The sequence below is a fragment of the Manihot esculenta genome, chromosome 5 (assembly GCF_001659605.2).
Source record: "Manihot esculenta cultivar AM560-2 chromosome 5, M.esculenta_v8, whole genome shotgun sequence".
Lineage (NCBI taxonomy): Eukaryota > Viridiplantae > Streptophyta > Magnoliopsida > Malpighiales > Euphorbiaceae > Manihot > Manihot esculenta.
The window spans coordinates 9,831,339-9,853,968 of NC_035165.2; the positions used below are offsets into that span (position 1 = coordinate 9,831,339).

The 22,630-nt window shown below is 32.5% G+C and overlaps 4 protein-coding genes across 13 annotated transcripts; 1 reads left to right on the forward strand and 3 right to left on the reverse strand.

Annotated features, from left to right (window-relative positions):
- Nucleotides 1–4,916: 4,916 nt before the first annotated feature.
- LOC110614282 (methyltransferase-like protein 7A) lies at nt 4,917–9,927 on the reverse strand. 6 transcript variants are annotated; one of them, XR_006350873.1, is made up of 10 exons: nt 9,197–9,927; nt 9,003–9,101; nt 8,678–8,896; nt 8,006–8,102; nt 7,467–7,529; nt 7,038–7,329; nt 6,642–6,741; nt 6,050–6,226; nt 5,361–5,939; nt 4,917–5,208 (listed from the first exon to the last, which is right to left on the reverse strand). XR_006350873.1 is itself a non-coding variant. In XM_021755784.2 (6 exons), the coding sequence occupies exons 1-6, from the start codon at nt 9,431–9,433 to the stop codon at nt 7,136–7,138; spliced, it is 909 nt and encodes a 302-aa protein (XP_021611476.1). In that variant the 5' UTR covers nt 9,434–9,926; the 3' UTR covers nt 6,888–7,135. The 6 variants fall into 6 exon arrangements, 2 of the variants coding, with proteins under 2 accessions (XP_021611476.1, XP_043813068.1); XR_006350874.1 differs by having other exon boundaries at nt 6,050–6,231; XR_006350876.1 differs by lacking the exon at nt 6,642–6,741.
- A 3,452-nt stretch (nt 9,928–13,379) lies between these two features.
- On the reverse strand, nt 13,380–15,679 carry LOC110614678. 5 transcript variants are annotated; one of them, XM_021756294.2, is made up of 7 exons: nt 15,521–15,679; nt 15,094–15,265; nt 14,941–15,003; nt 14,805–14,852; nt 14,630–14,683; nt 13,796–13,859; nt 13,380–13,693 (listed from the first exon to the last, which is right to left on the reverse strand). In XM_021756294.2, the coding sequence occupies exons 2-7, from the start codon at nt 15,262–15,264 to the stop codon at nt 13,611–13,613; spliced, it is 483 nt and encodes a 160-aa protein (XP_021611986.1). In that variant the 5' UTR covers nt 15,265; nt 15,521–15,679; the 3' UTR covers nt 13,380–13,610. The 5 variants fall into 5 exon arrangements, with proteins under 5 accessions (XP_021611986.1, XP_021611984.1, XP_021611987.1 ...); XM_021756292.2 differs by having other exon boundaries at nt 15,094–15,274; nt 15,521–15,663; XM_021756295.2 differs by having other exon boundaries at nt 13,380–13,690; nt 15,094–15,279; nt 15,521–15,661.
- A 2,693-nt stretch (nt 15,680–18,372) lies between these two features.
- On the forward strand, nt 18,373–19,383 carry LOC110614911 (casparian strip membrane protein 3). Its single transcript, XM_021756601.2, has 3 exons — nt 18,373–18,819; nt 18,901–19,024; nt 19,096–19,383. The coding sequence occupies exons 1-3, from the start codon at nt 18,581–18,583 to the stop codon at nt 19,309–19,311; spliced, it is 579 nt and encodes a 192-aa protein (XP_021612293.1). The 5' UTR covers nt 18,373–18,580; the 3' UTR covers nt 19,312–19,383.
- A 190-nt stretch (nt 19,384–19,573) lies between these two features.
- LOC110614913 (photosynthetic NDH subunit of lumenal location 2, chloroplastic) lies at nt 19,574–20,472 on the reverse strand. Its single transcript, XM_021756602.2, has 2 exons — nt 19,858–20,472; nt 19,574–19,762 (listed from the first exon to the last, which is right to left on the reverse strand). Exons 1-2 carry the CDS (start codon nt 20,320–20,322, stop codon nt 19,664–19,666), a joined length of 564 nt encoding a protein of 187 aa, XP_021612294.1. The 5' UTR covers nt 20,323–20,472; the 3' UTR covers nt 19,574–19,663.
- Between the last annotated feature and the right edge of the window lie 2,158 nt (nt 20,473–22,630).

The window sequence follows — 22,630 nt, forward strand, 5'->3', positions numbered from 1 at the left end:
CGGATGAAGAAAATATAGATTCGAAGGACTGAAGTAAGATAATCACTATTCAAATTTGTGTTTTTGGTAGAGATGATTCAAGAGCCATGGATAAGAGTATAAGATAAGAGAAGAAGACAAGAAACCAAAGGAAAGAGAAAAAAAAAAAGAACTTCGCATGAAAGAAAAACTCTTGGGACGAATGAGAGAACCTTCGTGTGAAAGGAAAAATTCTCGGGACGAATAAGAGAACCTTCACATGAAAGGGAAAACTCTCGAGACGGATGAGAGAATCATCATGTGAAAGAGAAAATTCTCGAGACAGATGAGAGAAACTTTGCGTGGGAGAGAAGCAGTTTTCTTTCTCGGGATAGAGAAGCAGTTTTCTTTCTCGGGATAGAGAAGAGAAACTTCAGAGGAAAATAATATTCACTCTATATTAAAGATATCTTGAAAAATCTCATATTTATATACAATCTAAAAAAAGAAAAGAACCAACTATACTATTCTAGAAAAATCTATAAAGAATTATACTATTATGGAAACAATTAAATTATATTTTTTGAATAATTGAATCCTTTAATAATATTTACTAAAAAAATACATTGCAATGTAATAAATTTTCTTTTTTTTTGCTGACTAAAGTTTGAATTCGAATACTCTTAGTTTTGAAAATGGTTTCGATACTAATGAATTAGTACAGTGTCATATTGTTCTTATTGATTGAAGTTTTAAAAATTACAAGTACCACCAAAATTTAAATTTTTTATTTGGTAGAGCGTGTTAAGAGAGGTGTCATAAAATCTGAGACATAAATCAATTGATATAGATGCTAGTTATCCATATTGTGAAGGTGAGGAGAATGAAACTCATGCTTACTTCTATGCCCTTTTGCTTATGCATTTGGGAAGATTTTGAACGGCTGTGGCACAGAGATTGTGAAGTGCTGTGGAGTTATGGGCTCGGGGCAATCGGCTACTTTGGCAGAGCAAAGATTTTTTTATCGTCGGTGAGAATTCAAAAGTTTTATTTCCGAGTACTTTAAAAGGATTTTATTAATTAAATAAAATTTTAATTGTTACATTATAATTTATTATTAATTTTTTAATTAAATTTAATTTTCATATCTAAAATTGTAACTAATTGAACAAAAAGTTTAAATTAACATATTGCTTTATTGATTAAATAAAATTTCAATGAATTTATCGTTAATTTTTTTAAATTTATATTAATTTTTTATTTAATTAAAAATATTTTATTTTATTATACAAAATGTAAAGTTTTAACTATAAATTCTTTAGAAAAAATGTTCTGAGATTTATACTAAATTGAAAAGTGGTTGAAACAATTATGACAAATTAAGACTACAATTGAAAAAAAAATATTATCAGGTTGAAAATGTGAGTATTAACTATTTTATTAACTCATTAAATTTATTAATATATCATAATAATTAAATAAGATAAAGAATATGTATTAAAATTATATATTTATTAATTTATAAAAAAAATATAAGCATCAAATTTAAATGGGTAGCTCTAGTAAGTGTTGAATTTAAATGCGTAGCTAACTCCTATCGTAAAATATAATAGAATATCAACTTAAAAGTATTATTCTCTCTATTTCATAATTTTTATCTTTGCATCACCAATGAAAAAACAAAAGCATAAACCTTATCAAATTCATTAAGCTACTTGTTGATGATTGGATGAAGAGCTTGGCTGGCGTAGTCCAAGGTTTGATTACTTTCTAGCTAATCCATAAACTTGAGGGTTTATATAAGCAGCTCTAGACAAGGAAGCCGTGCTTAATTCAACACCTGAGGAACCAACCTCAAAAATTTTCTTTTCTGTTTCTCTGGTTAGGTGACAGCCATCAAGAAGTGCCTGCTGCAAAGGATCAAGGATGTTCTGCACAAATCTAAGCAATGTTCCATTGCATCACCCAATACCAAAAGAAGGAGAAGAAAAGAAATCAGCCACAAAAGCAACACTATGCAAAATCTAGTAAGTTGAAGCTCTGTACCTTTGGTTGTCACATGCTCCACAAACACGTAAAGCCCCCCTGGTCTAAGCACCCTCTTCTCCTCTACTTACACAAGATTCAAGTTAAATAGCTTGCATTACCATGATTTTAGTGATGCACACAAAAAAACCATTTAGATTGGCATTACTAAGTGGGTTAAAGACTTAAATTGGTTATTCGAAAAATTATTGAAGGATATAAGGCTCGATTTATAGCAAAAGGTTATACCCAAACAGAAAATATTGATTTCTTTGACACTTTTTCACATGTGGTTAAAATAACTATTGTTAGACTTTTACTTGTTTTAGCTACTATACATAATTGGCATCTTGAACAATTGGATATTAATAATGGTTTCTTACATGGAGATCTTAATGAGGAATTATATGATTTTGCCTCCTGGTTTTCATACCACTATACCTAATAAAGTTTCCAAACTTCTCAAGTCTTTGTATGGCTTAAAGCAAGCTAGTAGACAATAGTCCTCTAAACTTTCTATTATTTTACTTAATTTTAGTTATATTCAGAGTAAATTAGATTATTCTCTCTTTATTAAATATAGTTCTTCTTGTTTTACTGCTCTATTAGGCTATTAGTTTATGTGGATGACATTATTCTTGCTGTCAATAATATGAAAGAAATACAACTTGTTAAATATTTTCTTAACACCTATTTTAAAATCAAAGATTTGAAAAGCCTTAAAATTTTTTTGAAATTAGAGACGGTTAGATCTTCCAAAGATATTGTGCTTAATCAAAGAAAATATATTTTAGATATTCTTTTTGATGGAGGTTATCTTGCCTCCAAACTTGTTTAGACACCAATGAGCAGTATCCTTAAACTTTAATAGGATAAAGGCACTCATTTGCTTGATCCTTCTATATACAGAAGACTTGTTGGTAGATTATTATATTTTACTACTATAAGACCTAATTTGACTTATTATGTTCAATAGTTAAGCTAGTACCTATCACATCCTACCGATTTTCATTTGTAGGCAGCGCGAATGGTGTGTCCAGGTTCTGGTATTTTCTTTTCTACAACATCTTATTTTCAGTTAAAAGGTTTTAGTAATTATGATTGGGCTGAATGTGTTGACGCTCGAAGATTTGTAACTAGTTTTTGTGTCTTTCTTGGCTCTTCTTTGATATCATGAAAATCTAAGAAATAACACACAACTTCTTATTCTTCTTCTGAGGCCGAGTATAGAGCTCTTGTTGCTCTCACTTGTGAATTACAATGGTTAATTTATATGCTTCATGATTTTCAGGTTACTTATCAATCCTCTATGATGGTTTTTTGTGATAATCAAAGTGCTTTCCATATTGCTGCTAATCCTATTTTTCATGAGCGCACAAAACACATTGAATTGAATTGTTATCTTGTTAAGGAAAAAGTGTAGACGGGTGTTCTCAAATTATTTTCTACCTCCACAGTTGCTCAACTTACTGACATTTTCACTAACCCACTGGCTCTACCTATTTTCTCCAGTTTAAAAGTCAAGCTGGGAATGCTTGATTTTCATTCTCCAGCTTGCGGACATGTATTAAAGGATTCAGTTATTCAAGAAAAATAATTGTTTTCAAAATAGTATAGATCTTTATAGATTATTATAGAATAATATAGTTAATTCTTTTCTTTTCTTGGATTATATATAAATATGAGACTTTTTAAGGTATCTACAATGTAGAGTTAATATTATTTTTCCTTCCAATAATATTGACAGTTATCACTATAAGAAATTAGAATTTTAGTGGAGATAAAAATCACTAGTAAATTTATAAAATTCGCCACTAAATTGCCACAAAAGCTGCAATGCTAAAAGTCTATTAGTTATTTTTTGGTGTTTCTCCTAAGGGTGAGCATTCGATCGGTTCGGTTTAAAATTGAACCGAACCGAAAAAATCGAAAATTAAAATTTTAGTATTTATAAAAATCAAACCAAATCGATTTTGATCAGAAATTGAATCGAACTGAACTGATCTGATTCGGTTCGATTTAATTGATTTGAATTTTTAATATTTTAAGATTTAATTGGAATATTTTAACCTTAATATGATTTAATCTCTCTATATTATTGCAAATAATATACTATTATCACTAATCGGTTTGGTTCCGTTTTTTTATTTTTTTTTATCAAAATCAAATCGAACTGAAATAACTAGAATTTTTAAAATTAAAAATCGAATCAAACTGAAATGAATAAAAAATCGAACCGAATTTTTAAATTAATTCAGTTCGATTGGTTTTTTAAGTTTGAACTGAATACTGCTCACTTCTAGTTTCTCCACAAATTTTAGTGTTTTTTCCAATAAATTTCATCGCAAAAAATTCAATTTGTTGTAGTGTATAAAAACATATGAGATAGAGAATCATTGATCAAACAAATTACAACCACAAATAGATCCATGAGAACTAGTTTCTAAAAAGTTTTGGTGAATTTTGTGATGTATTATTCAATGGTGAAGTAAGAGGAGAAGATCGTAGTTCTAATTTATTTTTGGTGTAAGGGCGTAACCAAGGGTAACAAAGACAGCCGAAAACTTTAATTGAATCATATTTTGAAGTTTTTTGAAATAAAATCTCATGAGAACTTTGGTGATTTAAATTTAGTGAGCCACATGTTGTTGTGGTATATAAAGCGGTGAAACTAAATGTTCAATACCATGGACTTGCAAATATGATAATATACTTTGAAATTCTCCTCCTCCATTAGTATAGAGACACAAAAATTTTTGTTTGAAAACGTTTTTCCAATAGTGGATGTAAAGTAGAAAAAATCTCAGTAACTTCTTGTTTGAATTTTGAAGTGTACAACCACATATATTTTGAATAATGATCTACGAATAACATATAGTAGCATTTTTTTATCAATGAAATTATAGGGGAAGGGCCCCATAAATCACTGTATATAATTTGCGGTGATTTCTTTCTTTGTAAACTATTTTTTGCAAAAGAAAGACAATGAATTTTATTGGAATTGCAAGGATGACAAATAGACGTACTTGGATCACAACGTGGAATGAAATATTTATGCATGAATTTTTGTAAAACTTCATTATTGGGATGACCTAGACGCCTGTGCCAGAGATCTTGAGAGACTGTGAGATTGCATTGTGGATGTATGCTTGGGCTTTTCGGTGGCCATTTATAGAGTCCGGCTTTACTCTTCCCGCGAACTAAAGGTGGCCCTGTGATCAGATCCTTCACAAAATAATGAAAAGGAAAAAACTCAATTGATGTATTATTATCACGGCAAAACTGAGAGACAGAAAGAAGCTTATTTTTTATTTGGTCACAACATAAAATATGAAGAAGCTTGACAGTGAGATTTGAAGCATGAGTCTCAACATTACCAGTATGGGATATTGGAATGGAGTTGCCATTACCCATATAGATCTCATCTTGACTATGATAGTCATGTATGGTGGTTAAGTCGTTGGCATCAGACGTGATATGATGAGTTGCTCCGAAATCAATAATCCAAGGCTGTTGCTGTTGTAAGAGATGGCCAGCATAATCGGCTTTGGCTTGGAGATGATCATGAGATTGCGAGCGATATACTCTTAGTAGTGTGATTTGGGCGATCACAGAGTTGACAGCGGACTACGCCCTCATCAGTTTGAGATTTTGTCTTGGACCGCCATGAAGAATTGTTACCATTTGTATTCTGTCTAGAATGTGGGGATCGCCAAATTTTTATTGGATTTGACCTATTGCTGATAAGAGCCATTCATTGGACGGCGAGTGTTGCAGGGTGGATGGGAGTTGTTTCGTTGAGCGATAGCAGCTGTAATATGAGGTGTCTTCTTAGCATCTTCATTCTGCAGGAAAATCTCATGATCAAGAAGTTGTTCATAAAGTTCCTCATATGAGATGGGTGCTGCACGAGATCTGATAGCTGCTGCTATAGATGTATATTCTGATCCCAAGCCCTGTAAAATTCAAACCATTAATGCGATGTCGGAAATTGGTTCACTAGCGGTGGATAATTCATCGGCTATGGAGCGGATGTCACGCATGTAATCGGCTACAGGACGAGTACCTTTGGTGATCCTTGCAAATTGATGATTCTGGTTTGAGACTTGCTACCAAACAGAGTCTGCAGGGAGGTCCATGCTTTGTGAGCAGTGGATACATTTGCCACGGAATGAGTCATCATTCTGCATCTTCATATTTCTCTTCCTCTTATCTCCGGAAGCTCCCCTTCATCCGCTTCTCTCTATACTTTTAAGAAAGTAGAAAATATAAAAAAAAATATTATTTTATTTCATTACTTTTTCATTTCAATATTTAAAATTTAATTTGTGTCAAATTCATATTTTGTAATATTGTATAATTAGTAAACAACTACAATTTCTAAACGTTGTCAAAAAAATGTGATTTTCCTAACTTTACATTCAAGCCTTGGTCATTATAAAAAAAAACAGAAAAAATCCTACTGAGAAATACTGCTTTCTCGAAATTTACTATTAATTTTTCACGTCTAAAATTAGTAAATTTTTAAATTATTGGACTACTTTATTAATTCAATAAGTTAATCTAACATGTATAAGCCAGACCAGAAGAAGACGGACAATGATATAATCATAAAAGATCCATTTCAAAAAAAAAATGATATAATCATAAAAGATCACCTTTCTCGCCCTGACGTTGCTCAAACTTGTCTCCAGCTCGCTGTCCATCTCTTGCAGTTCCTCCAGAGGACAAGAAGCTAACTCTTGTCCTAAAATCTTTCTAAGACACCAATTTTTAAGTTTTAATTACTAACATCTTCTACCCAGGCCAATTGTTATTGTACAAGCTCAATCAACACTCTTTAAGGATAAGGCCTCAAACTAAGATCACCATCTAAGCTCGATCAACAATTGTTTAAGTTAGGATTCTTGAAATCTAGATATGCATTGCATTCCCATTATACTTTCAAAAACCAACTAAACATTCTCTCAAATGACATCAGGAAGAAACAAATGCATAAACCTTGTCAAATTAACATGCAATAAAACGCATCAAGAGTTATTTTCAGCACGTACAATTGCATTTGCATATTAACTTGAATTAGTCTCGCATTTTCTGTAGCTACTTTCTGACGATTGGCTGAACAGCTTGGCTGTTGTAATCCAAAGTGCGGTTACTTGCTAGCTAATCCATAAACTTGAGGATTTATAAAAGCAGCATTAGACAAGAAAGCGGTGCTTAATTCAACACCTGAGAAACCAGCTTCAAAAATTTGCTTTCCTGTTTCTCTAGTTAAGTGACAGCCATCAGAAACTGTCTGTTGCAAAGGATCAAGGATGTTCTGCAGAAATCTAAGCAATGTTCCATCTGTATCATCCAATACCAAAAGAAGAAAACGAAAATCAGCAACAACAACAACATTATAACAGCATACAGTATCTAGTAATTTTGATATTCATGGAGCACTTATCTCTCTAATTAACCAAAAAGTTGAAGCTATGTACCTTTAGCTGCCACATGCTCCACAAATAAGTAAAGCCCGCCTGGTCTAAGCACCCTCTTCACCTCTAGACACAGAAGGGTCAAGTTAGATCTCAATAGCTTGAATTGCTGTGATTTTAGTGATGCACACAAAAAGGCCATTTAGATTAGCATAACTAAGTGATTTATGTTGGTTATCTGGAAACTTGGTATGAACATATGTCACATATCCGAGATAGAGAATAATTTGATCAAACAAATGATAAGTATTGAACATCCAGGGGGATTCAGAATTCCCAAGGACAGAAGGCATTAATCATGTCTCTACATGTTTTTCTTTCTGATATACTAAAAAAAGTCTTGCCACGTTCTACCATGGGAATTATTAAGCTGAACATTGACTACCTTTTCTTATGGAACTGAACAAAGAAATCTAGAATAAACTAGCAGCAATAGAATAAATTCAAACTGGACAATTTATGTTATATGTTTTCTAGCTGAAGTGGATAAATATGAAGTTTATTAAACTTTGGAAAATCCAGAATCCCCATAAATCAATTACCTTGCAATGTCTGATCGACATCAGTAACAGAGCAGAGTACAAGAGTTCCAACAACTGCATCAACTGAAGCATCACTCAAGGGTATGGCCTCCCCAACCTGGATGTAATGAATATCATGAAGATCAATGAAAATTAAACAACTATTTCCATTCCATTGTACAACACTTCCAATTGAAAAATATATATTACTAAAATGACAATTCACAAAATCAAGTTTTGAACTCAAAGAGATTAAAATTATAAGTTACTAGGATTTTGCTTAGAGATGGAATTAAAAGTAACTGTCATCAAGTAATGCCTGTTATTTCTTTCCCTTCTAAAGACAAATGAAAGATCACCATAAAGTGCGGAAGGGAAATGGGTTGAAGATAATCTATTTACTTTTTCACTTATTTGCAAAATGCAAATTATTTCCCCTAATATCCATTATGGTAGACAACAACTTTTCATCTTTTGGGATGCATATGTTGCACTATATGATGGCTATCTCTAAGGCTCCTACCGATTTGATTTCGCAATCATGAAAAGACTAAGTGTAAATTGTGATGCTACTACTCTAGTCTGAAAAAGAAGCCCACCTGCAACTTGGTCTCCAAGTGTGTAATGATCATATACATGGCAGGCATTTTAATGGGTTCACCATAGATTATGAAATAGGAGAAGTAGACTTACTGCTTGTATAAATTTGAAATTTGCGGGCAGCAGCCCAGCAGCCTCTGCTGCTTCATGCGCATATCTCTCCATCTTTCCATTTGGATCCACACCAAAAACCTCTAAATCAGCATCGTTGGCATAGTATTTGAGGTTAGGACCAGTGCCAATGCCAATCTCTAATATTTTCTTGGCCTTTCCCCTCAAATTAGTAAAGAGCTGTGACTTGTAAGCTGCAATCTTACAAAATAACAGCAACACAGGAACAAATCACCAAATGGGGAAGCCAAAAAAAATCGAAATGAAAACTGAAAAATGGCAAGAATAGTTCAAAGCGCTCACTAACCTCTGCTTCATAGGACTTCATAGCTTCTGAATTCAAAACTGATGCGTAAAATTCCTCGTACCAATCTGGTCTTGGAGGGTGAACCCTATTCAGTATAGCCTACAAATTATGCATCTCCTCGGATCAACTGTGACACAAATAATCAACTCTACTTGTTCACTTCACTAAACCCATATATCAAATGGAATCCATACCTTGTAATCAGAAGCAGTAGCCGGAGGTACGTAAGCTGAAAGCAAACCTGTTGCTGCAGCTTCAAGGAAGTGTCTCCTTCCACACGGACAAATTCGCAATGGCTTGGGCTCATGGTTCCTTGTTTTTTCTAATCCTCCAGGGGGATTCAAGGGTTTGATTATCGAAGTTGAAGTCTGATGAGAAGAGATGCAGAGAGTGTTGGGATATAAAGCAAATAGAGATGAATTTAGCATCATCGTTTAGATTTCTGGGGTTGTGGAGATGATTTCTTTATCAAGAATCAATGCCACGGAAGTGATGTACATACTCCCTAAATTTTTAAAGATTGATTAAAATATCTTTTATCTCTATTATCTATACAGTCCTTATATCTATTTCTAATGTTAATTCATTAAAAAACAAATTAAAATACCCTTATCTTCTAAATTAATTCTCATTACTCTTAATCTTTTAATTTTCACTCTCTCACACATTCATTTCTACCATCGTCTTCCTTTCTCTTTTCTAGCTATCTTTCTCTCCCTATTTCTCACTCTTTCATCGTCGCTTTCTTTTTCTCTTTTTCGGCTAGAATCTTAGAAAGTATGTGGAAATTGATCTTTCGGTATAGATAGAATTATCGCATCTAATTGGACTGAATTATCGTAAAGGCATAACTAGAGTTGATTGGATTTGAGCGAGGACAAGAAGAAATATTTGAGTAAAAAAGAAGTTCAAAATGAAGCTGATGCCAAGAAGGGATGGTGATGGGTTAAGGCAGTGAACAAACTCACCAGAGGTGAGCATCAACTTCTATTATGTCTAACCTATATTTACCGTCCATATATCAACATAATCAATAGGGATACTCACCTTTTTTGAATGTCATCATCCACAGGGCAGACTATGTATTTTTTTTATTTTTGTTGGAATTTAGTGTTTAATTTTGATTTTTGGCTATATTTCAATTTTTCTTAATTTTGAATAGTTAATTTAATTTGAGGAGACTATTATTGACATTATTGATTTGTTCCTTTATTTAAAGTTTCAATTTAAAAGCTTGAGATATTTTTTAATTTTGTTGGATATTATATTCAATTCTGTTGTAACGAGTGAAGTGTTGAGTATCTGCCATGACTAAACTATTGTGATGGTTCTAATTTACTTTTAGAATGGAAAATATTATGTATGGATCTGATGAAGCGAGATCCAGCAGTGTGTCCAGATGTGGACACTTAAGAGCAGTTCAATTGAATGAGTTGATCATTGATCTATTGAATTAGTTCCGTTAGATCCCTTCATATTTGATTTTGAGAAAGGGAACCGGTAAGATAGAAAAAGGCGGTCAGAGTGGGACGCTCAAGTTAGATCAAGGATTATATAAAATTCATTAATATAAAGAGAAAATAAAAGAAAATAAATATTAGAACATTTAAATGGAATCTCTAGAGGGTTTTTCTCTGAATTTATGATAGAGGAATTAACTTCTTTGAGCCCTTGTTCCTAGAAGAGAGAGAGCCTCTTTCCAATGGGGTTTTTCGGTAGGTGTATTAGAGAGAGAATGTCTCACTTTCGGAGTGGTTCTTATTCTAAGGAGAGTTTGTTGTGGGAAGTTGGATTATACTCCGATTTTCTGCTTTACATCCCATCAGATTGGATGGTGGCGTGATACGGTAGGTATATCTGGTGGCATGATACGGTAGATATGTCTGGTGGCATGATGCGGTAGGTATATCTGGTGGTGGCTGGCAATTGACTAATCGATGCAGAGCCAGTTTGTCCATGCTCTTTAGTAGGCGTGTTAGACAGCCTAATAAATGTAATGCAGGTTTAGCCCATATTTATTTACCGTGTACGTTGCGTTAGTCCGTTTTTTCGCACGCGCGCATTTAATACTCCAATAAGACTAGAAGAGAGGTTGATACTTCATCTTAGTTTCATTAGGTCGTGTTCGGTGTAGTCTCCATATTTAACTATCCTGTGTAGTACGAGCTTTAGAGAGGTTGGCTTGCTCGTTCTAAATATTGGGGAAGTCAAGAGTGTTAATGGTCTGATTTCTGTACTCTATAGATCGAATTTTTTATAGCCCGATCGATTTACGTGAGAAAGTTTACACATTTCTTATAAATCACGTGTACACGTGTCACGATTTTAATGGATTTATATTTTATATGTTAGGAGAATTGTTGTTATGAATTTTATTTATAAATTTTATTAATATATTATATTAGAATAGAAACTCTATTAACTTTCTACCTATTTAATATACAAAAGAGAAGGTGGAAAACATAGTGATTTTGATTGAGTGCAGTAGTATCCATCGGTGGGTGATTGTAAGGGTGGTTTAAAATTTTAAAAATATTTTCTCTCCATTACGATAATTTCAACGGCAAAAAGTTAATTGAAATTAATGAAACAAGTATTTTATTAATGATATAAAAATTGATTTATAAATAATGATGAGATTCAAAAAAGTTAATTGAAATTAATGGAGCATTTGCTCCATCATCATTATCATACGCCGACTGTACTTACATTAGCAGCGTAAACAAATAAATTGAATTAAACTAACTTTAAAGCGTTTAAATTTAATTTGTTAAATTTTTTTTAAATTTGAGTTCAATATAAATTTTATTTATTTCGAATTCAAATAAAGTATTAATAAATTTAAATTTGATTCATTTAATAAATAAATTTAAATAAATTAAATTTTTATTGATATTACCCTTAAATAGTTTACGAACAATCCAATTTAATAAATTTTAATTTAAAATTAAATAATTTTAATTAAATATATATATATATAAATTAGTTTATAAACTTTTAAATTTTAATGATTTAGATATTTTAGGAGTGTAATTAAATTATATAGAATAAAATTATAGAAATTTAGATTTATCTCATAAAATTATATGCAGAATTTAAAATTAATTCTCTTATAATATTAATTTTAACCTGTTTAAGGAGATTGTTTACGAAACTGTTTGCAAATATGTTTATAAACTCAGAAACGAACTGAATCTATTAGTATTAATGACTTCGAATACTATAAAATTCAAATTTAATTTATTTATTAAATTAATTTAAAAATTAAATTAAAACTTAACTTATTTAGAAATCGAGTCAAAACCAATCAAACGTTTATTAAATTGAATCTCGAAAAGTTTATGAAAAATTTGATTTATTTATCCCTAATTTAGATATAAGCTTCATCAGTGTTAATCCCTAATTTACATATAAGCTTCATCAGTGTTAAGTTTGAACCGCCAGCAAATTGCCAGCCTGCGTAGGTAGTTGCCAGCTTACCAAGACGGTCATTGCACCAAGTTTGAAGTTTGAACCCCCGTGCTGGCGGAAATTGCCAACTTACGTAGATAGTTGCCAGCTTACGAAGACAATCATTGCGCCGCTTCCATAACATCCAACAAGTGGTTCCCAACAACAAATCTCAGTTCAGGCCCCAGCTTGTGTTAGTGTGTTAATATTTCAGTGCAGTCTTTCGCCCCTTATTTGATCCTGAAAGAGTACATTAATCCCACCCATGTAATCCATCCATGCCATGCGCAATAAAAGGAAACAATATATTGGAGACAGATTTCGAGAAAACACTGACAGGGTCCACAATATTTTTTCAAATTACATTTAAATTAATTACTTAGGAGGGGAAATATTTTCTTTAATACGTGACTTAATTATAGGAATTTGAAGTATCGTAAATCGGCTATTTGTATTGCTTCTTCAATAACAATTTGGTAAAAGCAGAGATTTGAAATATATTGTTTTCAAAAACCATGAAATTTAAACACTGAAAATAAATAAGGATTTCAACTTTCGACATTCAAGGGATTATTAAATAATGCATATTTAAGAATAAAAAAAATACCCATTTTAATTCATAAATTAAAACAAATTGTTAAAATTAGTTTCACAAATATTTTATATAGTTTTTTCGTTGCTTTTCTTTATTAATTCACAAAACCTAAAAGAAAAAGAAAACTACTCTTCGCACAATTTTTTTAATCAGCCAACAAGTTGTGAAATTTATCATCTCGATGTTTACATTCAACAACTTACTCTAGACACTAATTATTTAATAATGATTGATTCAATTTATACATTTATTCCCTAAGAAATTAGAAAATATTTTACGCATTTCACGAAATTTCTCATTACGCTCGAGCTATATGAGCATATAGGTATGCATTTGACCAGAAGCAGACATGACATTTAGAAGAAGAAAATGTGCTTCAACATGGCGTTATTATGCTATCCATTACCTTATTTCCATCCTTTTTTTCCCTGTGTAGTTACCAGCACAAAAATCGGCAACCTTTTTAATTTATGATACATCATCTGTTGTTCCCATTCTGTAATCTTCGAGTTCACAAGAACAAAGGGTACAATCTTGTTTGGTCTTGATGTACAATCGCAGCTTTAAAGCTCAGTGTTCTTATCATTTCCAGCATCCAATGTGCTTTTCTCATCCTCAGAAGGACGATTATGGCCATCATCAACTCCTAGCAAAATGGAATTTGTTCAGACAAGATTATTGGAGAAGTGCAAACACAGATTTTTCAAATGGTTGTGCTCTTGAAAATGAGAAAATCAGCAATAAATACCATCACAATCATCTGCAGGAGCATAGGCTGAGCGCCTTGACCGCACTTGGTGCTGTGGAGAGGGCTGCAACGCCCCAAAAACATGTTAGGCCATCACACACGTTGTATAATGGTCGAGTTCAAGCCTAGGCTATTTTTGAAATTTCGGCACTATGCTTATCAAGAATGCATAAGCACAGATAAACTGCTGTAGGGGGTTACCTTTTTTCTTTCTTTTTCCATATTTTTTCCCTTTCAATGGGAGTTGAAATAGTAACTTCTAGCTTTTGAGAAATTATCTTCCTAATTCTTTACTCTTGATGTTAACTTTAGTATTTTATTAACTTCAAATTTTATTAAAGATAATAATATAGAATGGATGAGAGAAAAGAGAGAAGAAATTGAGTAACTGTATAGAGAAAAATACTGCAAATATGTGGCGACAACAAAATTCTCCCAAATTCTATGACTTGAGTTAGTTTTGAAGTCTTGAGTTTTGAGATCTTGAGCTTTTAAGAGTATACACGTAAACCTAAATAATTGTGATTTGTTATTTTAATGGATTGAAATATTTATTTTTTATTATGAGTTTAAACTTAAAAAAATTATTTTAAAAGAAATATGAATCATCCATAATTGCAGTTGAATTCATTTTAATTTTTTTTTCTTGCAAATAATTTTTCTACACAAAGCCTAAAAAGGATGCAATTTATAAGAGGTTACTATTTTTTTTCTAGTTGGGGGACGGAGTGCCCCCCTAACTCCCTCGCTCCGACGTCAAGCTCTGATTTTTCCATTCAAATACAGAAAAAATATGTTTATTTAGGAATCATCACCACAAGAAAGCAAAGGTACCTGCAATTTTGGGCGCAGAGCTTCAAGTGGTCCTTTAGGCTTTTGTGCTCCTTGCTGTGTTGCCCCCATTGAAGACACATGCCAAGATCAATACATCAGGCATTTGAACTAGATTGGAATCAAAAGAAATAAATATCAAATTAAGTTACGATGATGAAAATAATAAAAAGGTAACCTTTCCTAACGCCCAATCCGCAGAATCAAAGAATGCACGATCCTGATCCTGCCAACAGAACGAGACACGCTTATCAGTATACCATTATTCTCGGCATATAATCAAACAGGTTATGCACCTCTTGACCAATACTTACCTTGGATATCAAAGGCTTTTTCTTTGGTAAAATTCCCCCATATTTTTTCTTGATTGCTTCCTCCTGAACAAATCACAAAACGGTAAGCTTATATTGTTAGATCGCAAACAAATCATAAACTCTGATCTGAATTCACACTGGCATTTGAAATACCTCCTGCTGAGGTGAAGGCATGGCAACGGAGTTTTCACCATTTTGGTCCGAGTCTTTGAGCTCTTCCACTGAGTGATCAACATCACCACCATCGAAGACAACTTGATCTTTAAGAGTATCTTCGCCGAGCTCTTGCTCTTTTACCTTCTCCTCCATGTTTGTGCTCGACATCCTGCGGTTTCTGGACCGGTAAAAGGCTACCATAAAAATTTATAAAAAAAAAAAAAAGAAAAATGTACAGACATAAAAATGGGTATCAATTGCAGGAAAAATGGGTAAGCATTCAAATCAAGAACAGTTCTGTTTGGAAAAATTCTTTACTGCGAGTAATCATTACAGGAGCATGCCTATGCATAAACTTGCCTGGTATAATTGATCATTAGACTCTAGATATTAGTCGATTAGGTCTTTGTATAGTAATCATTACCTGATGATTGAAGATCGGACGGAGAGGATTTGTCGACGGCGTTCACTCCGGCAACGGGTCAACCCGAATTTGGCTTGAGCTTCCTTATTATCCAATTTCTTATAGAAATGAAGCCTAAAAGGGACGCTACGGTTCCCTTTTCATTGTGTTTCTGTATAAAGTAGGCAGGCCACGGGCCGTGGATCTGCTCCCCTTATTTTTATTGGATTCAAGTATGGGCCCAAATAGCCCAAAAGAGTTTTGCACTCCTCATTTTCTTCTTGATAACTAATTTTAGAGCATGAGATTTTTTTCATGTATAAAAAAAAATTGATTTTTTCTTCTCGTCAGAATTTGCAGAAAGAGAATGTGGAAGCTATTGAAGAAGAGAAATAAATATTTTTTTTTTCAATAATTAAATCTGATTAAATAAGGGGTATTTAGTCTTTTTATACTTGATTAAGAAAATCTTGCTTTGAAAATATATGGATGAGCCTTCAATTTTCAACAAAATATATATTGGGACCTCTTCATAATTTTGGCACTTTTGCTGATATACAAGTTATTCTTGTTGAGATTTTTTTTGTGTGTGTGTGGATGTTTCTTATACTTCAATTTGGGTGTCTATCGATAGTTGAAGGAGCTTTCCACAATTCCAAGGATTGTTTTCATAGGCAGCTACGTTTCTACTAGCCAATGCTGCAAAAGGTCATTTTTCTTCACTCTTCGACGGATCCTTCTTTCAAATTAGGATGACCCAATTTTCCTAGAGTTTAATATTTAAGGATTATGGTTGTTGGGCGGGTAAGTGAGGCCTGGGCTTAGCTCAATTGTTTATATATCTTGAACCAGCCATTTAACTCTTATATCGCTCCATCTTTTCCTTTTCTTCCTTTCCATCCATTGAAAATGCCTCCCTCTTTCTCTTATTTTCTTTTCCCACTGAGTAATGAAAAAAGCTATTCCATGGATGTGAAGCATTTGTATTAACTAATACTCTTGAACTTCTCAAGATGAGAAATGCAACCAACACCTTTTTGTATTTTTTTTTTAACATTTTCTTTATTTTTGGTCTAAATTTCATTCCATGTAATTAAAATTTTATTCTCAGTTTAAATATATAATTTGCTATTAAATTTTTTTTTTTTCTGATTTTTAATTAAATGATATGAGAATTAATAAATAAAAGGAAAGGCAGGTGATGTGATATGGTGAAACAGAAAAGCAAGTGACCTCAACCAGTTGATGCAAGACCAGAGTCACCCGCTAACTAATTAACCATACTATTCTTTCACGAGATGTCCACTGCCCATTCCTTTGCATCACCTCCACAACCACCATGACACTAGCCAGCATTCCTTTCAAATTAATTTTCACCAAAACATTTTTTAACATAAAAAATTCATTTTAAGAAAACACAATTTTTTTATATGTTAAGAGTTTTATTAAAATATTTATATATAAATTTATTAATATATTTTATTTTTAAATTAAAATTAAAAATAAAAAAATAATTTATTTTATTATAAAGTAATTTTCACATATAATTTATTTTTTTCCTTATCACTTGGAAAGAATTTTTTACATGCTCTAGTGACAGGACCTAGAAACTGAAGGGCACAGTACAGGATAAGGGTTTCTTTTTTACCTTATCACTTGGAATGAAAGGTGACAGAGAACATTTGAACACAGCAGGAAGCTAACCACCGCTCAATTTCCACATTTTCTTGAAGAGTGTGATTCACCACTATCTATAGATAACTGGATCAACTATCAAACCCATATCCTGAACTTGAAGCTGCATTTTGATAAGATTTTTTTAAAAAATATATATATATTCAAAATATAATAGAAAAAAATTTAAATAAAAAGTGCAGATGATGGTCCAACTGGGATTTTAATTGCCAGAATGAATACTTAAATTTCTTGCCTGCTAACCCTTTTCGGAGCTAAGTAAAAGATAATTAAATCAAAATAATAATAAGTTATCTGTTTTTTAGATATTAATCAAAATGAGGAAATTAAAGGGTAAAATTAGTTTCAAATTATTTTTACAATAATATTTTTAAAAAAATAATTGTTCAGAGTATAGGGTTTGTGCTCAAAGCCTTCCCTGCAATGATTGCATCAGGAAGTCCTAGGCTTATGCAACCAAACCAAAGCCCTCCTTATAAACCAAAGCAGAGCTAGCCAAGTCCTTCTCCACCAAAACCCTTTTTTTTTCCTTTGCTTGCAAGATAATTCTCCGCTCTTTCCCATGCAGCAGGGCCTATTCCCCCCCCTTTCTTTTTCCTTGTAGATATTGCATGGATGTTTTGAGCTATTACTTTCATCTAAGATCTTGCATGTGAAGATGAGGTAACATGGTGTAGCCAAGGATGACTTGCCGGAAAAACTCTCCATAAATTTTCTGGTGATTCATCTTCGGTTTTTAATCAGAATTTCGGCAAGTTGTCCTTGGCTACATTTCTACTTCATCATCCTCACATGCTAGATCTATGATGATTACTTAATTGCACTACACATAAGGTAAGAATGCTGAGGATGATCATCCAATTTAAAAAAGATTTGAAGTAGTCTTTTTAATCTATAACACAAACCTTTTCTTTTAGAGGCCAAAGGGTAAAGACTGTAATCAGGGAATTTCAAACTCTCAGGCTCGTTTTTAATACTCTTGCTCACTTCTACAGCCTGTCTTTTATATTCTTTAGAAGCTTTGAAGTACACACTGCTTGGTGCTTGCCCGTATGATATTGTAGATTTTCATTTTGGACCCTGACCAGTGGCCTCCACTACCTCTTTGTGCGCCTGTGGCCCATGGTCCGATTACTAATCCAGGCACTAGAGGAATAGACCATGTAGCTTATCAGTGGGCTGCTTACAGAAGCAAAACCAACCAATACCCACTTTAGTTGGCTCTTAGCATTGCTTCCATTGAGAAAATCCAATTTTGCTTTGCTCTGCTAATTCTGTCCACGTATTCCTGGATTTTTCCCTGCCTTCCCACCCATTTCAGCTTAAATTATCATCATCCAGAACCTGAATCATAGCTTTAAAGCAGGAAGACCAAGAATAAAAAAGATGTCCTCACCCATGAAGACAGGACCTCCGGAGACTGGTGAAGCATCAAAGAACGAATCCTCAAAGCATGGGTCAAACTTAAACAGAGGGATCTCAATATTAGACCTCATTTTAAGAGTTATTGCAACTATTGGCACGCTAGGAAGCTCTGTTGCCATGGGGACTAGTAATCAAACACTTCCATTTTCATTTCAGTCTTTCCAATTCAGAGCTGAGTATAATGATCTCCCTATGTTCACGTAAGTATTCCTTTAAAAAATTTGAAGTGATGTTATGCATACTGTACAAGATTTAAAAATGTGTTCATGTATGTGTTGCAGGTTCTTTGTTATTGCAAATTCTATTGTATGTGGATATCTTGTTCTTTCTCTTCCTCTGTCAATCTTTCACATCATCAGGAGCTCAGCAAAAATCAGCAGGATCATCTTCGTCATTTTTGATACGGTAGTAGTTATAGTGTCCTCTTTGAATTAATTACTGTCGAAGAACTGATCAACTTGTTTGATTTGTAAAAGGTCATGCTGTGTCTTCTCGCCTGTGGGGCTTCTGTTGCAGCAAGCATTGTATACTTGGCACATAAAGGGAATGCTAATGCAAATTGGCTCCCCATTTGTCAACAGTTCAGCAACTTCTGCCAGCGAATATCTGGATCTCTAATAGGCTCTTTCTTCTCAGTAATCATTCTTATTCTGATTATTACTTCATCAGCAGTGTCTCTCTCCCAAATCTAGTTTATTTTACTACAAGAATGTCTTGTGTATCTTTGTCCCATAAATAAACTTACCAAGTTTGTTTCCACTAAATAAGGTCTTGGTCTTCAAAAGGACATTCTTTTGAGGAAACATCAATAAAACTCAGATTTGCCTCGGACTTTCAGCTGAAGCTCATTGATTCTAAACTAATAATTTATGGGAAATTCTTGGGTAAACCAGACATTGAGCCGTAGTATAAATCAGGTTTAAGTAAGTTTTTCTTATAATTTAAAGGCAAATAGCATCAATTTTAGATAAGCATTAAATGTAATTAAAAAAAAAAGAGAGTTGCATCCTCACATATATGTATAAAAACACATATAAGCATGTTCTATGCCAAATATGCCACAATATCATCTATGGATTTCAACGTCTTCTCATAGTATAAATAGGATTCGTATACCTTCGGCGACCGAACATATTGATCAAGCTGCAAGGAAAGGAAGAAAAACACCTCTCATTATATAATACACACCATAATAAGATCTGCAACCTAATCAATAAGCTGCTTAATTAAGAACATACCCGAGCCATGTTATCAACCAGGCCATTAGCCAACTCAACGTACTCTTTCCAGCGACCTTTAGGCAAAGTAGCCATAGCAATTTTCAAATCTTTAGAGAGATAAGCTTGCTTGAGCCTGATGTAGAATATGACATATCTCCAAGACATGGTTTCCAGCATGTTCCTAATGCTATGTAGTCCCTCAGCAGTTTGCCTAATTCTTGCAACTGAATCTTCTGGGGATAAATCAGGCTCAAAGAAACGTTCCCATAAGAATGAGCGGACACCCCAGTTCTCCGCCAGTGCTGGAGGAGCTACTGAAGTGGCTAAAATTGTGGTTAGTATGATTCTTCTGCGGTTTGAGGTTGCATGTTCTTGGGCTGAGATTGATGCTTTGATCAGTGGGAGAACTGAGTGATTGTGGAGCTTGGTGGTGCTGTGGGCTCGGAGGAGAGTTGGGATGTTGGTGAGGCTGCTGGTGATCATGGTTTTGGATAAAAAAATGTTTGGAGGAATTCAAATTCACAGGCAAATTTTGTCTGTGCGGATTGCCTCACCCTGTAATCTGTGCCTTAGCATTCTGCCATGTGTCCCTCGTTATCTTGTCCGGAAACAAAGTTGTCTTCTCTTCCCTGCTAGTTGGGTGGTCTTTTTCCAGCAGTGCGGAAAAGTAAAGAGAAAAGGAAGTATAAAAATTTCAACCCACTTCAAGTTTTGCTGTCTAATAGTTTATGAAATAATAAACTAAATTTATTTGTTAACACTACAAAAACAAATTTTCTGTAAAATAATTTTTTTTACCAAAAATTTCTTAGTTCTAATAAACCATAAAAATTTAAATTATTTTATGGTTTAAATGTTAAAAGGGTAAAAAAAAATTAAGAGAATAAAATAGAGAGAAATTATGGCATGTAAAATATCATTTTAATTTTTTGGAAGAGTCTAACTTTTATACTTCTTCAAATTTTTTTCTAAAAGAAAATAAAATCATTAATCTAAAGTAATAATATTTTAATTGTTTTCAGAACTATAAAATATTAAAGAACAATTTATTTTTTAAAAGAATCTCAAAAATGCACTCCAAGACTTAGTCTGGTGGAAAGTGCATCATGTAGCCTTGAAAGATCTAAGGTTCGACTCCCTAACCCACTATTTCAAAAAAAAAAAAAAAATCTAAAAATGGTAGCTTTCTTAAACACAATGCAACCACTTTAATTACTCCTTGCATCATCTTATCATAAATTAATTTCCTTTATTTCAACTCCTAACCACTTATAAATATTGCTTTCATAAAATATTTGCTTAATTTGTATGAATTTAAGACACAATAATTATAACAAAATAATATAAATAATAAATAAATAATTCATTTATTTTTTTTATAAACCTGATTCGATTAATCTGAATTCGTATCGAATAAATTATTAAAGGAACAAATCGCTTTTATCAATTGATTTGATCAATCTAAATTCGTATCCAACATATTATTATTAAAATATTTTTTCTCAAATTTTTAAAACTACTTCACACTTAGAATTTAAACTCAGAAAATTTTCTCAAATTTTTAAAGAGATACTTCACCCTTCACCCTTAAAGTTTGAAATCAAAATCTTTAATTAAAGGAGAAGGACCTGTATCATCCCATCCCACCTAAAAGCTACATATCCATCAAATTTGATGAAGCTTTAATTGCATCTTGGTGCAAGTCTTTTTCTTGATGTAAAAGTCTCTCAATTTAAGGATTAAATGTTTCTCTTTGGTACTAATTTTTAAGAACCCCAACTATATATATATTATTTAATAGGACTACCCCAGAACTTAATAGGGACGTATCAATATTAATTATGAAGGGGCCAGAATTTAATATTTAAAAAAAAATAACGTAAACTTAGAATCAGAAAAGGTGAAATAATAGCTACATAAATAATTTTCAGAGCTAAAAATTAAGGGTTGAGAAAGGTAAAGCAATAAAAATATGAAAATCTAGAGATAATATTTCTCATTTTAATAAAAAAAAAATTTAAATCGCATTTATTATTATCTCCCTTCCACAATAATAAATTTTTTTTTAAATTATCTATCACTTTAAAAATTATAAGGTAAGTATTTTAAATAAATTATTATAATTTTTTTTCAAATTAAAACTATTGATTAATTTTATTAGTTTGGATGAATAAATCTCAAATGATAAATATTGTGGAATTTGAGGTAATAATAAAGAAAATGTGGGTATTGACTTTAAAAATTTTTTAATCAACTATTGTGTTGACTTTTTACCTATTAGTCCTTATCTATATTTTCCTTTCTATAACTAACTAATTTGAATAAAGTAAGGGCAAGTTGATATTAGATTAATATACCCTTTAAAACTTAACTCAAGTTAAAAGGTAAATTATATTTCTAGCCATCAAAATTACAGTTAAAAAAATATCAATATAGAATAGTTAAGGTTTAGGTTTCTCTCCTCAGAGTTTGCAATGGTTTGTGGGACGATATTTCTCGGTTTCCTTTTACTCTAATTCGTTTTCACTCTCTCTTGTTAATGATGTGATGGATTGTCTTGAACTATTTTTGGCAGAATTGATCTTACAGACTGAATCTCTTAGCTGTACTGAATTAGAGGTGGAGTTATCTCTGTCTCTTAAAACTGAACAATTAGCTATTGATAGTAAACTTCTTTTACAAATTTTAGGCTCTCATCGGTATTCTCCATAGGTTATTAAACCACTCTTGCCAAGGTATGGCAGTTTCCATGTCCACCTTCTATCGATCATGGTTATGGTAATGTTTTTGT